The sequence below is a fragment of the Cebus imitator genome, unplaced genomic scaffold (assembly GCF_001604975.1).
Source record: "Cebus imitator isolate Cc_AM_T3 unplaced genomic scaffold, Cebus_imitator-1.0 Scaffold96, whole genome shotgun sequence".
NCBI classification, from domain to species: Eukaryota; Metazoa; Chordata; class Mammalia; order Primates; family Cebidae; genus Cebus; species Cebus imitator.
In genome coordinates, this window is record NW_016107411.1 from 1,804,965 (window position 1) to 1,819,471 (window position 14,507).

General features: G+C 37.1%; 1 protein-coding gene across 4 annotated transcripts in view; it reads right to left on the reverse strand.

Annotated features, from left to right (window-relative positions):
* AKAP11 (A-kinase anchoring protein 11) overlaps positions 1 to 14,507 on the reverse strand; it is a 49,411-nt gene that overhangs the window by 9,358 nt on the left and 25,546 nt on the right. For all 4 annotated transcript variants that reach the window (XM_017536125.2, XM_017536124.2, XM_037741184.1 and 1 more), the window contains 3 exons: positions 13,672 to 13,936; positions 8,610 to 13,107; positions 3,904 to 4,059 (listed from right to left, as the gene is read on the reverse strand). In XM_017536125.2, coding sequence (XP_017391614.1) covers positions 3,904 to 4,059; positions 8,610 to 13,107; positions 13,672 to 13,936 — 4,919 coding nt within the window. The remainder of the gene's footprint in view (positions 1 to 3,903; positions 4,060 to 8,609; positions 13,108 to 13,671; positions 13,937 to 14,507) is intronic.

A 14,507-nucleotide genomic window follows, 5' to 3' on the forward strand; every position in this document is an offset into this window, starting at 1 on the left:
CAGTCACTAATGCCACACACAGAAAACTTCTTACACTACCTAATCAACTGAAGAAGAAAGCAGGTATTTTCTGAAACTGCAGCAAAGCAATTTTTTTAAAAAGCAACCTTGTTCAGAAATAAAATTAAATTCAAATTTTCAGATTAAAACCTTCAGCATGCAATTTAAAAATTCTAATCATTCCTAATTATTAAAATCATTAGTAAGCACATTAGTTTGCAGTGATAAGCAGCTATTTTTCCCAATATTTAGGCTAGGCAATTATAAAAATTAATATTTATACAAACCAAACTTTTGGTTCTAAAAAAATAAACGTAAAATGATTTTATGTACATCAGTGAATTCTGATATGGTTACCAAGAAAAGGTGATTACTTCAAGTTCCAAAACACTTCCAAGTAATCTTAAATAATTTGTATAGTCATATTCACTCTAATATAATCAAGCTGTCACAAACCACAATGTATTAGAGAATAAAAGTTAAAACTGAGCATGGTCTTTTTAACATATGTTCAAACAAATATAGCTCTATTATAAAACCATAAAACCCATGTAGTTCATTGTCAGATAAACTAAAAGTGAGAAAATATACAAATAAAGAATGGACAGACAGCTGTGAGCCAAGAAGAAAAAGAAAGTTAATCATCTCAAACACTCTATTTACTTCTATTAGTAGGATGATTATAACAAAGAAAAAAAATACAAAATTTTTCTACCCATCACAATGATTCTTCCACTTAATAATACAAATCCATCACCTACATATTACATAAACATTAAAAAGAACAGCTAACAAAGCAAAGACTAAAAATTCAAAGTTCCTCTAACCTTATCCCCCCACCCTCCTCTTTGTGCCTCCAAATGGGTATTTGAAGTCATTCTTCACAAAATGCCCTTCTAACTAGGTGACCATATATATTTTTCATCTAACCAGGACACTTTTTTTAAATGAAAGACGTCACCATTAATAATTACAGCAGAACAGCAGAAGTCAAACTATCCTCAGTGGGAAGTATGATCACCCTACATTAATCCAACATTTAAAAAACTTAATTTCTTCACTTAAGAGTCTTCCTACTTCACTCTTGAAACACTATACTGCTTCCATCACTTTATTTTATGTCTTTTCATATTTCCTATGTCTAGCAAAGAGTACTTATGCCTTCCAACCAGTGGTATAAGTACTTCAGTGGTCCAGTACTAAGATGCTTTATTGTAGCTTTCAGCCATATTAAGACTGGTCTCAATTCTGATACACCTCACAAAAATTATCTGAAACATTCTGTAAATCTGGCCCCATCACTTAACCTAATATAATTCATAACTCCTAAGAGAATAACAAACTATCTGAAATATTTAAGACAGTCACAGACAGAAACCAGTTCTTTTCTGATCAAATAATTATATAGTCCTTCTAAACATTTTTGAAAATCTGAAATTAGTGTTTTTTAGTTGTTGCCCTCCACTGAACTTCCTGCTTATAATGAAAATGCAAAGTGTTTCCAAATTGCCATCTTTTTTTTCTATTTTTTGGGATGGAGTCTCACTTTGTCGCCTATGCTGGAGTGCAGTGGCGCAATCTCAGTTCACTTCAACCTCCGCCTCCCAGGTTCAAATAATTCTCCTGCCTCAGCCTCCCAAGTATCTGGAATTACAGGCGCCTGCCCCAACACCTGGCTAATTTTTGTATTTTTGGTAGAGAGGGGGTTTCACCATGTTGGCCAGGCTGGTCTTAAAACCCTGACCACAAGTGACCTGCCCACCTCGGCCTCCCAAAGTGCTGGGATTATAGGCATAAGCCACCACACCCAGCCCAAATCACCAAAGTCTTTATCTCCTACCTTGATCTCTGTAGCAGAACAGAAAATCAAAAAGAACAGTGTCTACAGCAGTTGTCATCAAAAGATGCCACATATCTTGTAAATCAATATATTTTCAAGTTCGGTCTCTGAATCACCTGCACTGAAATCATCTGCGGTGCTTATCAAGCATGCAGATTCTCAAAACCCTCCATGACTTCATAAATCTTCATCTCTGGAGGTGAGACCCTGAAAACTGTATATGCAGCAAGCACACCACCAGTCCTGGATGAGAACCCCGCTATCTTTTTCTCTGTGCCAGAACCTTAATGCCATGAAGCATTACATTAGGTCACATTACAATTGTGGTCAATGGAAACACAGGTGTTTTTCTGACAAAATGCTATCAAGCCAGGTTTGCTCCCCACTTAAATTCAAATATTAATCATTAATTTTCTGCACCTAAATGCATTTATCCATGTTAAACATAGCCTGATTTGGTCTTTTTAACCTTGGTTCTGTTAATGGGATTATTTTTTCAGCCTGTGTTGAATTATCCACAAATGAGTATTCCACATCATTAATAAATAATGCTAAAGAGAACGGAACCAAGGACAGAAAATGGTAAGATGACACCTTTTTTCTCATTAAATTAGATAACATTCTGCACAGAGTTGTTCAGCTGACTACAAGTCCTCTTAATGTTGCTAGCCTCTACCTACACCTAGGCCTCCCATTTTAACACCAGGAGATCTAGACAACAATGTCAACTCCACTGAAATCCTAGAAGCCTGTGTTTCTCAAAATGGTAGAACAAACTAAATGTTAGTATCCTTTTCTAGATAAAGCTATGGAAAAGGGCCAAATTATGCTTTGTGACATTACCCCCATTTGCTTCTATCAGTTTTAAACACTGTCTTTTGGGACCCAGATTTTGAGAAATATTGGTGGTTTATGTAGTAGCACTGTAATAAACTATGAGGTAATAGATACTTTATAAACATGTTAATACTTCCAGGTTAATCCAAATATCAAACAAAATCCCCCAAGATGAAGTGTTCTATCAGGTGAAAAGTCATTTCCTTTCCTTATGCTACTTTATTCCCTCTTCCAAGGCTCACCTTCCCTCCCACTCCTAGTTTGCCATTTCCAAGAGCTAAGTTCAACTGATGGTTCACAGGTCCTTTGATACATGCCTGAAACCGGAAGTATGCTGAGAACACTTTCCTCCCTCAAGACTCCACTACAAATGGTATCTATTATTTCCAGTTATCAGTTTAAGGATTTGGGCTCTTATTCAGATTGGTGAGAAACCATTGGACAGTTTTGATCAAAAGACTGACATTTTTTCTTTTTATGAAAACATCACTTTGAACTATTTTGTTGAACATAAAATATAGTGGAGCAATTATAGAAAAGATAAAGATTTTACAGAATTTTATAGGTTAGTCAGAAATGCCTTTAGGTAGCAGTTAAGACTTTAACAAACAACTGTCTCATAATTAATAAAATATTTCAATCACCACTGTTATGAACAAAGTTAACTAATAAAAGTTATATATGAGGTGCCTTGTGCTATACAAAATCACATTTTTATAATGGCTTTGACTTATGTACTTTCAATCATTCAAGTCTAAGTGTTCCAGGTCATTTTGTTCCTAACAGCAGGACAAATAAGGATCCTCGCCCCACCAAAAAGATACTATTTTAACTAATATCAGGAAAATTACAGGCCTATTTTGATGCCTTTTAGAGATAACTGTCCTTTTTCTTGTTCTTTAAAAGAAAAAAAAAATCACCCTTTTTAAAGTGAAAAAAAATATTTTCATCAGAAGTTCATAAAAGTTCAGGAAAAGCTTAAAAGGCATAAAATTAAATGTATGCAGTATTTTTCAAATCAACTACTGGCACACCCAAAGAAAATTAGCTGGGCTAATTACTATATTAAATAAGTGTTAAAAACAATTTAAAAATTCATTGTGAATAATATACATTTCAAAAGTAGATTTTCAAATTTAGAATTTTAAAATAATAACGTAAATTTATGGCTCGCTTCTGAGATCTGAGGACCTAAATCACATAATTATATGCAAAAGTGTAGTTACCTTTCACTTAGATGATGAAAACTGCTGCTTTCATCTTGGTGTTCATCTTCAAAACTTAAATTGGACCAGCTACCAGTGCTGTCATCACCAATACTGAGGTTCATCTGCTGGCTACCAAAAGACTCGGTTAACTGAAAGTCTTCTATTTCTTTTGAACTAAAAAGAAGAAAAAAAGAAAACAAAAATCAAGTTGAAGGCATCCCAGATTCTGAACTTACAAGACTACCAATTTGATGATAAAGATGATGAAAACAAGAAATGGCATTCAGAATCAGACCAGTGGTTCGTGTAATCCTTTGAGTCTGCCAATAAAGAGAATGTAGGATAGTGTATTAATTTCAAAGTTAACTGAGGTACCCACCAACAGCCCTAACTTACCTTGTTAATCTACTATGGATCTATCCCTAGGGAATTATTTCTCTAAATTCTATTTAAAGCAGTTCATTTTTCAACTGGGGTACTATGGAGGAGTACAAGTTCCTAAGTTTATCATCTGCTTTTAAAACAGTAATTTATACTAAAGGAGTCTGCCTCTGGCTTTAAGAACAAAAGTTCTTAATTGTAAGAAATCCTAGTATTGTCAACCAAGCCTATATTCAAACTAACCAAATCTCTTCAAGATTTTCAGCATAGCTCATAACCCCTTTCATTTTTTTGGTAAGAGGCATTTATATTTTTTATTCCACAAAAAAGTATATTCACTGCTCAACTATTATAATTGCTCCACTATATTTTATGTTCAACAAGGTAGTTCAAAGTGATATTTTCATAAAAAGAAAAAATGTCAGTCTTCTGATCAAAACCTTCCAATGGCTTCTCACCAATCCAAATAAGAGTCCAAATCCTTAAAACATATTCCCTCTCCCCTCTTATAGCATCCACCTGAATCCTACCATTATCCCTGGCCCACTCCTCCCACTGCAGCAACACACGCCTCTCTGATGTTTCCCAAACATGCACAGTCCCACCCCTATGCCTGGAACGCTCTTCTCTGTGACTCCCACATGACTTATTCTCACTTTGCCTTTGGTTTTTGGCTCAAATATTACTTTGCCTGTATTGCTTCCCTTGCTACCTATTCAAAACTGTAAATCAGCCCTAATGGTCACTGCCACCACCACTGTCACCATCACCACAAGCACTCTCTAACTCCCTACCTTGCTTGATTTTTTTTCCCCAAAGCACTTATCACCATGTGACATACAATATATTTTACTTACCTATTGTCTTATTCCACTATAACATAAACTCCAAGAGAATGCAGATTTTTTTACCTGTTTTATTTACTTCTGTATCTCCAGAATAGCCTCTAAATTGCCCCCAATTTTTCGGCTATTCTAACTTTGTAAGATACAGGATGATACTGAACATTCCAAGTGTAGGTACATTATAGTTCTGAACCATAATAGAGCACTACTTTGTCTTTTTGAATACTTTTCCTAATATGTGCCACTTTCTCATGGTTTTTGGCTGAAATGACCCAAAGGATGAGGTCCAGAGAAGAGTTTTTAATGACTGTGAGGTTATTTTGGCTCAGAATCATAGCTTAGAATATAATTGTTTTGTCACCTAAAAAGGCACTATCAGCCAGGCACAGTGGCTCATGCTTGTAATCCGAGCACTTTGGGAAGCTAGGGTGGGAGGACTGCTTGAGCCCAGGAGTTCAAGACCAGCCTAAGCAACATAGTGAGATCTTGTATCTACAAAGGAACAAAAATACATAAAAATGTACCAGCACACAATTTCCCCACTTGACATTCACGTGCCACCTCTCTGTTCATTACAGCTTTGTGAAATATTTATGGTCATGTTCATGAATAAAACAAAAAATGGACATCAGGTGAAATAATCAAAATAACACCTTAAAGAATAATCGATCTGAATGAATCTCCTTTCAAGCTTGAAAGGCAAATTTAACTTTAGAAATAAAAAAAATATTAAAACAATAAACTCTACACACTACAGTCAACTTTCCTTTCCTTAGTCAGCACTTACAGAACCCTAGCACAATTATTACGAAAAGAAGAGAAGCAGGAAAGAATTAAAGCAGCCTTAATAAAAAGCTGAAATTGGACAGCACTGACTGGCTTACAATAAGAACTTTAGGGGCTATCTACTCACCCAACTCCAAGAATGAAAAGTGGAAATAACTGTAAAAATCAATAACAAAGGCATTTGCTAGCCCCGAGAGTGATGTCTTAAACATTTTAATCTAGAGGACAGTCTCTTTTCCTCCGCAATGCTGGGAGGAAAAGGGGGATGGGGGTGTAGGGCAGACAGGACTGGAATAAGGAGTAAAAAGTAAAACGGCCTGAAGTGACCTGTATGAGGAAAATTATTTCAATTGTAAAAAGGCCTAATTTATTTTCTATTCATGAGAATATTAACCATTTATGTTTACCATCATACTAAGAACTAGTATGCAGTGAAAAAAGAAAACGTGGATCTAGGACAGAGGTTCACAATTGTTTTCGATAAAGAGCCATGATATAGTTTGGCTCTGTGTCCCCACCCAAATCTCATCTCAAATTGTAATCCCCAGGGTGGGACCTGGTGGGAGGTGACTAGATCATGGGGATGGCTTCCTCCATGCTGTTCTCAAGACAGTGAGGGAGTTCTCATGAGAGCTGTGGTTTTAAAAGTGTCTGACAGCTCCTCTATTCTCTCTCTCTCTCTCTCCCCTGCTGCCTTGTGAAGAAGGTACTTGCTTCCCCTTTGCCTTGTACCATAACTGTAAGTCTCCTGGGGCTTTCCCAGTCATGCAGAACGGCAAGTCAGTTAAACCTCCTTTGTTTATAAATTACGCAGTCTCAAGTCATATCTTTATAGCAATGTGAAAATGAACTAATACAGGCCAGATAGGAAGTACACAGGCATTACAGGTCATATGGCCTCTGTTCCAACTATGCAACTCTGCCATTGTAGTGCAAAGGCAGCCACAGCAATATGCAAATGAATCAGCATGGTTGTGTCCCAATAAAATTTTATTTATAAATACTGAAATCTGAATTTCATATAATTTCTACGTCACAAAATACCATTCGATTTTTTTTCAACCATTAAAAAAATATGAAATTTATTCTTAGCTTGCAGTCCGTACACAATCAGTAGGCCACATTTGGCCCACAGATTGTAGTTTGCCAATCTCTGGTCTAGGAGAAAGGCGGCTGCCTGATTAGGGCAAAAAGAGACCTCTCCTAGTCTACCAGAAATCTACGGCATCTCTCATCTCAAGTAGATGCTATGGAGCAACTGGATTCAATAATTCTGGCCAAACTGTTCCTCCCTATTTTAAGATGGGTAAGAAAAGAGGCAGTCCATGTCATGGCTTTGACAGAAGCTACTCAAAAACCTAGAATATCATGTGACTCGATTAAATTCCACCTCAACTTAAAGCATTTTCTCTTTCCAGAAGACTTACAAATATCATCCTGTCAACTAATAACACAAGTTGGTCCTGATGTCTTCTCAGGGACAAAGAATATTTAAAGTGAAAAACACTTAAGTTGTTATTATAGAATCCTGAGCAAGGCCAGGTGTGGTGGCTCATGCCTGTGATCCCAGCACTTTGGGAGCCTGAGGAGTGCAGATCACCTGAGGTTAGGAGTTCGAGACCAACCTGGCCAACTTGGTGAAACCCTTTCTCTACTAAAAATACAAAAATTAGCTGGGCATGGTGGTGGGCACCTGTAATCCCAGCTATTCAGGAGGCTGAGACATGAGAAACACTTGAACTCGGGAAGCAAAGGTTGCAGTGAGCTGAGATTGTGCCACTGCACTACAGCCTGGGCAACAGAGCAAGATTCCATCTCAAAAAAAGAATCACTGAGCACAAGAGACAGCTACTAAAAAACAGGACACTGTAGGACTGTCAGAAAGAAATGTCCCTTAGACTGTGAACTGATCAAGAGAAATGCTGTTAAGTATATAAAGAATTTTCACTTTCTTCCCCAGGGCAGTTTGATTAAACCATGGTCTTTATAAGAAAACTTATTTTTGTGAATGAAGAAAGGTATACAAAAATTTAATCTCAGAATAGTAAACTAATATGGTAATACTCTATATTTGCTACAGAATAGTCTCCCTTTATCCATCGGGGATATGATCTTAGATGTCCAGTGGATGCCTGAAACTGCAGAGAGCATCAAGCCCTGTACATACTAGGTTTGTGGATCTGATAACAGAGGTGCCTTCTAAGTGACTAACAGGTGGACAGCACATGCAGTGTGGATACACTGGACAAAGGGGTAACTCACATCGTGAGTGAGACGGCATGAGACTTCATCACACTACTCAGAACATGCAACTTAAAACTTATGAATCATTTACTTCTGGAATTTTCCATTTAATATTTTCAGATTGAGGAAAGCAAAACTGAGAATAAGAGGAGACTACTATATAAAATTCTCCAGCTATTTAATTCAACTTTACCTACTTCATAGCTCTATGAACTTGGACAAGGTGGTTATCTTCTCCAACCCTCATCTTCCAACTATGTAAATGGATAACACCTTCCCTCAAAAGGGATCAGGAGACCAAAATACATACAAGTCATGTGCAGGATATGAAACAATACATAAACGCAATAGGGAAAATTTTTGTTTATGTAGGGTTAAAAATAATAACTTTCTGAACAGGACCTAAGACACAGGATCACATTTAACTTTTCATTTATTGTTAATGACCAAAAGAAATGTGAAACTCACCTGCTAACAGCATGTCCAACATTTGTGACAGCTGCTGTCATGATTTCTGTTGCAAGGCTTTCAGCAAAGCTGGCACCCTCCTGTCCGATCCCACTGTCGGCTGCCAGGCTAGTACTGCTCAGCTCTCGCTCAGCTTTTTCAATGGCTTCAGCAACTATCTTCTCAGCGAGCACTGCCTTTTTATCAAGATTTACATGAATCTGAGGGACATCGAGATGAAAAATCCTAGATTTCGGAGAGCAGCTGCTAAATTTTGGATTCGAAGCTAGCTTACTACTAGGGAGAGAACCCTGTCTGAAAAAGTGCTGAGATGAATTTCCAGTGCAATTGTGAAGTTCTTTAAGGTCACAATATCTGCAAGTTTGACCTATAAGAGGTGACAACTTTTCTGCATAAGTGACGCCGTCTGCTGATTTTGTGGTCTCAGACACTTGGAACACTGTAGATCCCAGAGTTAGCTCTAGAGTGTCATCCACTACTTTTTTGGCGTACTGTTCTATAGCTTGAACAACATTCTCTCCACAACCATATCCATTTAAGCTGCCAGTGCTGTGGTAAAACCTGTGATTTCGTGAGGGAGGCTGAAGAGACTTAGGCAATTCTGGTTTAACATGACACTCATTATCTCCCTCACATCCAGATTTTTCAAACAAGCAAGAATCTGTTAAGGATTTTGGTAGGCCAACTAGAGAGGCTGTCAGCTCTTCTGTAGCATCTTTTGTTATGCTGTGAGCAAGAGAAGTTGAAAAAGTATACAGTTCAGAGCACTCATTTCTACATGGATCCTGGGTCCTTTCGAAAGGTTGATTTTTGCAAAAGTAACCTTCATTTCTTTTACTTTGTCTTTTTTTATCTGCTTCTTGGTGATGCTCTTTATTTGAAAACATTAATAGTTCCTTGTTTGCTTTCACTTGTGAGCTTGGCACAGGGAACATTCTTGAGTTGCACTTCACTTTGGTTGTCTTAGCTGCTTCCTGTAATCCTGATTTAACAGATCGGTAGGCAAGTCGATTTGCATACTGATCCATTATCAACTCACTATTACCACCTTCCTGTTTTAGTATCTGGATAATGTGACCTGCATATTCATCTGTCACACTTTCACAGCTGGGATACTTATATGTGAGACCTGACATACAAGAACTTGGTGGTAATGAAAGAATAAACGGATCCACTTCTCTTGGGTGTGCTACCACCTCCAAATCTAACTTCTCTTCTACTTTATAATCTTGGTCACCATCAACATAACAACTGTTCTTCTTTTGCTTGAAAAGCATACAACTTCGGACTTTTGTGATTTTCTCAGCTTCTGTAATGACTTCTGCTGCCATATCACTGGCAAAATTGCATAATATTTTCAAATTTTCATCTGAGGGATTTAAAAAAGTAGGCGAGATACTTCTTTGACTTTGCACATTTAAGCAGGGGCTTTTAACCTTGGGTTCTTGAATTATTTTACTATGTAAATGGGAAGCTGCCATTTCAGTTGCAAGAGAAAGGATGTGTGTAGCTAATGCTTCTGCAAACTGAACCTTCTTCCCCGAGTGCTCTGACTTCACATCCACTTCTGGGAGCTCTCCACTTTCACTACTCTCAACTTCTTCAGAAAGAGATCGCATGAGTTTCAACATGAACTCTTCTTTTTCTATGGTATTTTGTTCATTCTCAGACAAACTACCAACAGATGAGTTGTGCGGAGTAGACGGTGGTGTAGCAGGTGCAAACTCTTTGGCTAATTCTCCCTTGAGCTTTTTGGTTAACTTCTTGATATCCCATTCAGAACTAGCCTGGGATGGTACTAAAGGAGTTGATGGAGGAGTATCAGGTATTATATTTCTGTCCCTGACTTTCTGTTTATCTTCCACATGCAAACCATCTACACAGGTAAGTGCTGTAGATGAGAAAGTATGTGAATGAGGGAAAGTGTTTTCCTGTCCAAAAGACAAGGGCTCAAGTGATGTATTATTCAAGTTATGCTTTTTCAGTGTTTGATCCTTATCAAGTTCCTTCAAGTCAGGTTTCTGACCTGTCACAGCTGGACAAGATGGCAGCGTCTCTAGGGAAGATCCATGAGCCACAGAACCTTTACATTCTGTAACACAATCCTTTCCAGCTGGAAGTGAGCAGTGAGTTAAGTGATTGTGAGACTCAGAAAATTTGGGAGACTTTTCCAGTGTCAACTGTGATTCTTCTCCAGGAGCAGGCAAGCCTTCCTTGTATACTGCATTTTTATCCACATTTGGGATCACTGATTTGCTTTTATCTATGGAATGTTTAATAATAGATTTAGATAACTGGTCAGCAAACATGTTCTTATTGCTGCTAGCTTCACTGCATTCCAGCACTGCTTGATCACAGTGGGAAAATGAAGGGGTTTTCCCCTTTACTGATTTAGTTAAATAATCTGTATGCTCATCAACCATTTTTGTAACTTCCAATGATGTCATTGACTGTAAAGTTTCATTTACTATTGTATGCACCATTGCTGCAGAAAAGTTGCTAATTGCAGGATCACTTCGTAATTTTGAGGAACTTTGCATTTCAATATCATCATTAGTTGGTTTAAAATCATTCTGGTTACCTGGATTGTGTTCTGAAGGTAAACAAATATTTCTGAGACAAGCCGCTTTTTCTTCTCTGTTTTTTGTGGCAATATGCACTTGGGTGGAATCACCATTTGAATTACTATCACCAGACGACAGAAGAGCCTTTGCCTGACATGCAGTAGATGAAATATGATATGGGAGAAGGGCACTTCCTGCCAAGGGCACTGGTATAGAAGTAACAATTCCAGAAGTACAAAACAAGGCCTGCTGCACTGTGAATTCCTTTTTATATTCCTGCACTGGTTTTGTCACCATAATTGCTTGATTGTGAAAAGAAGGGGAAAATGTGACGGCCTGTGTCGATGGCACTACACTTTCTGCACTCACATACTTGATATTATCCGTAGAGACACTAACTGCTGCCTTTGTTGTAAAGGTCACATCAACTTGTGATAGCTCAATGAACGCTTCCTGTATTACAGATTCAGACAAATCTTTTGCATACGACTTCACTACTTTGTCTTCAAAGTCAAATGATCCACACTGTGGAGATGCAGGCGTTTGAGGATATGAAAACTGACACACTTCCATGATGCCTTCAAAAACAAGCTCTTCAGCGAGATCCGCAGCAAACCTAGCAACTGTGTTTGTGAATATCTGCTTCTTTACATACTGTAAATCTTTTAAGGCATTTGATAAAGCTTCACTCACCAAAAAGTTAGCCAGGCTACTAATGGCACGTTCTTTTAGTGAAAATGCACACTGCATTCTCAGCTCATTAAATGCCATCTGAAAAACAGATGATGTCAATTTGATGGCTAAGTGGCACAACGCATTGGTACATGAAGAGACTCCTTTCTGTAAGTCTTTAAATGCACTGCCAAAACTTTTTTCCAAAAGATCTGCTGCAAATTTTTGAATGCTATCTTTAATCACTAAGGATTTATTTTTAGATTTATTTTTTTGATCAAGGTTTCCATGCTTAAAAGTTACAGTTTTATTTTCTCCATGTTTAATACTATCAATATTTGATAGAGCATTAGTATGCTGGGTACAAAGAACTGAGTCTAGTACTTCACATGAAATGCTATTTGCATAATCTTCATAGGTGTAATAAACAGAATCATGATTTTCAGGAATCCTATCTCCACCAATATCTGTTTGGCAAAAACATTCAGCTGGAGTACAGCCTCCAAGAGGACTAAAAGCAGAGGATCGAATAGGGCTAAATAAACCACTATCTTCCCCTGATGCCTTCACTGGGCGAGGAGAATCTGGAGCGTCACACAGGTTACCATATGGAGATTCTGGTTTACGAGGAGTTGGCTTTCTAACATTAGCTGGGAGAGCTGGACGATCAAACTTGAATTTTTGAGGATTCATACATGATTTTCCATGTTTGTGCCCTTTCTTCTGCGAAGACTTCCTGATGACGGGATCTTTGTTAAACAGGCAAGTCTCTAAAGTTTGTTCTAGTTCATCAAACTGATCAAAACTATCAAAAAATTCACTTACTTCTGAGTCTGAATCTTCAATATCATCTTTCATCACAGGAATTTTAGGCAGCTCAAGTTTTGCTTTTAAGCTTTTTTGATATCCCTCTTCATCTAAGAAAATAACAGGACTTGGACTTGAACATTCTGATTCAGATGAGTAGGCAGGAGAAGGAGAAAAAAATGTTTTCTGTAAATCACTGTCTTTATCTGATGCATTGGATGACCTATAGAAACTCCTTTGGGTCCAAGGCTCTGAAATTGATGTTGTGACTGAAGTTTTCACAGAAGGCAGTTCTTTCTGTCCCAGAACATTCATTGAGGAAGCTGAGGATTTAGCCAATGACTTCTGCTGCCCAGAGCTAATGAGAATCTTTAAATCATGGGCTTCTAAATGATGACCAGTAACCGTCTGGGAAGCAGCATCACACTGGCTCCTTAGCACAGTAATGTTCATTCCTATAGGAAAAGAAAGAAATGAAAAATTATTCTTGAACAAAACTTTTCAGAAATTAATTTAAATCTATGGAATAAACTGACTTTAAGCATATAATATTCATGTGTGTCTTCTAAACTGTATTGTTTAACAGGAAGATTTACCCAAGTAACATTCTAAAGTAAATATACTTTTATATAATAATTTCAGTTTACTCTATGTCTAGGAATACCTGGTCTATGGAATGTTTTGCATGCTATCATGCATGTTAGAAAATTACTGTGGAGACTCTGTCAGCTAACTCTTCTGAAATTTGAACCTGGGAATGTTCCAGACACTTACTGACGTAACCAGTGCGTGAACAGTACCAACTAAATAAGAAAACCTGAAATAAGCAAAACTGAAAACCAGGTAACAATGAACTTAAAAATCATAAGGAATTTCCTCAGGTAATCAGAAAAAAGGTTAAAAGGTTTAAATTGGATCAAATCTCAACATAAATTTCAATTGAACAAGTCAACCTTAAAATTTTCAAAACTGAAAAACTTAATTTCCTATTTTAGGGAAAAGTCTAACAAGAAACAAACCATTGTTATATAGCTTTGAAGTCTCTTCCTCTTCTAAGTGCTCAAAAGCAGTGACAAAGTCATCCTCTATGGATGACACAGACTGGTTAGTATCATCATCATCTTCATCAGTGGTCTCAAGTTGGTGCTTCTGATGCAAGAATGTGTCCAAGGTATACCTTATACCAGTAGCATATTTACTTAGGAGACTAAAGATAAAATCAATCCTAAGCCTTGGTAATGTATGTGACACTCTCATGACACAAAGCATTCCAGAACGATGACTCTTGGGAAAGATAAAAAATAATGAAAAAACAATTTTAATTTCAAATACAAAACATATCATGAAGCCTAGATATAAGACAATCTCAGAGAAAAAACAAACAAGAAATTCATGCATCCTGAAAAGCTCCTTGGATTTGTAATGTTTACTTCTTCATTCTTTCTCTACATTTTTCACTTTCCAGTCCTTTTTTCTCCCATCTTGTTTTATCCAGGTATCCAAATTCTACCTAGCCTAGTCTCCTGAAATGTTATAAAACTTACTATCTATCCACTGCTTTGAGCAATTATGTTTTCCTGTACTACTGTACAGTCCTGTGATTTTCCTTAATCATTTGCCTCTCTCATTAACTGTATTATAAACTGTTTGGGGGCAGCAACCAGGTTCTATTTTCTTTTATTTTTAATCCCATTTTCCTGTAGCTTCAAGCATGATGCCATCTTCCTTCCTATCATAATTTTTAAAAGTCTACTCCTTTTATTACAACTTACAATGTTTATAGCTTTAAAAATACAAGTCACCAGATTCCCCCGCATACTATTTCTTTCCAGTAAATATTGATGAAATTATTTAT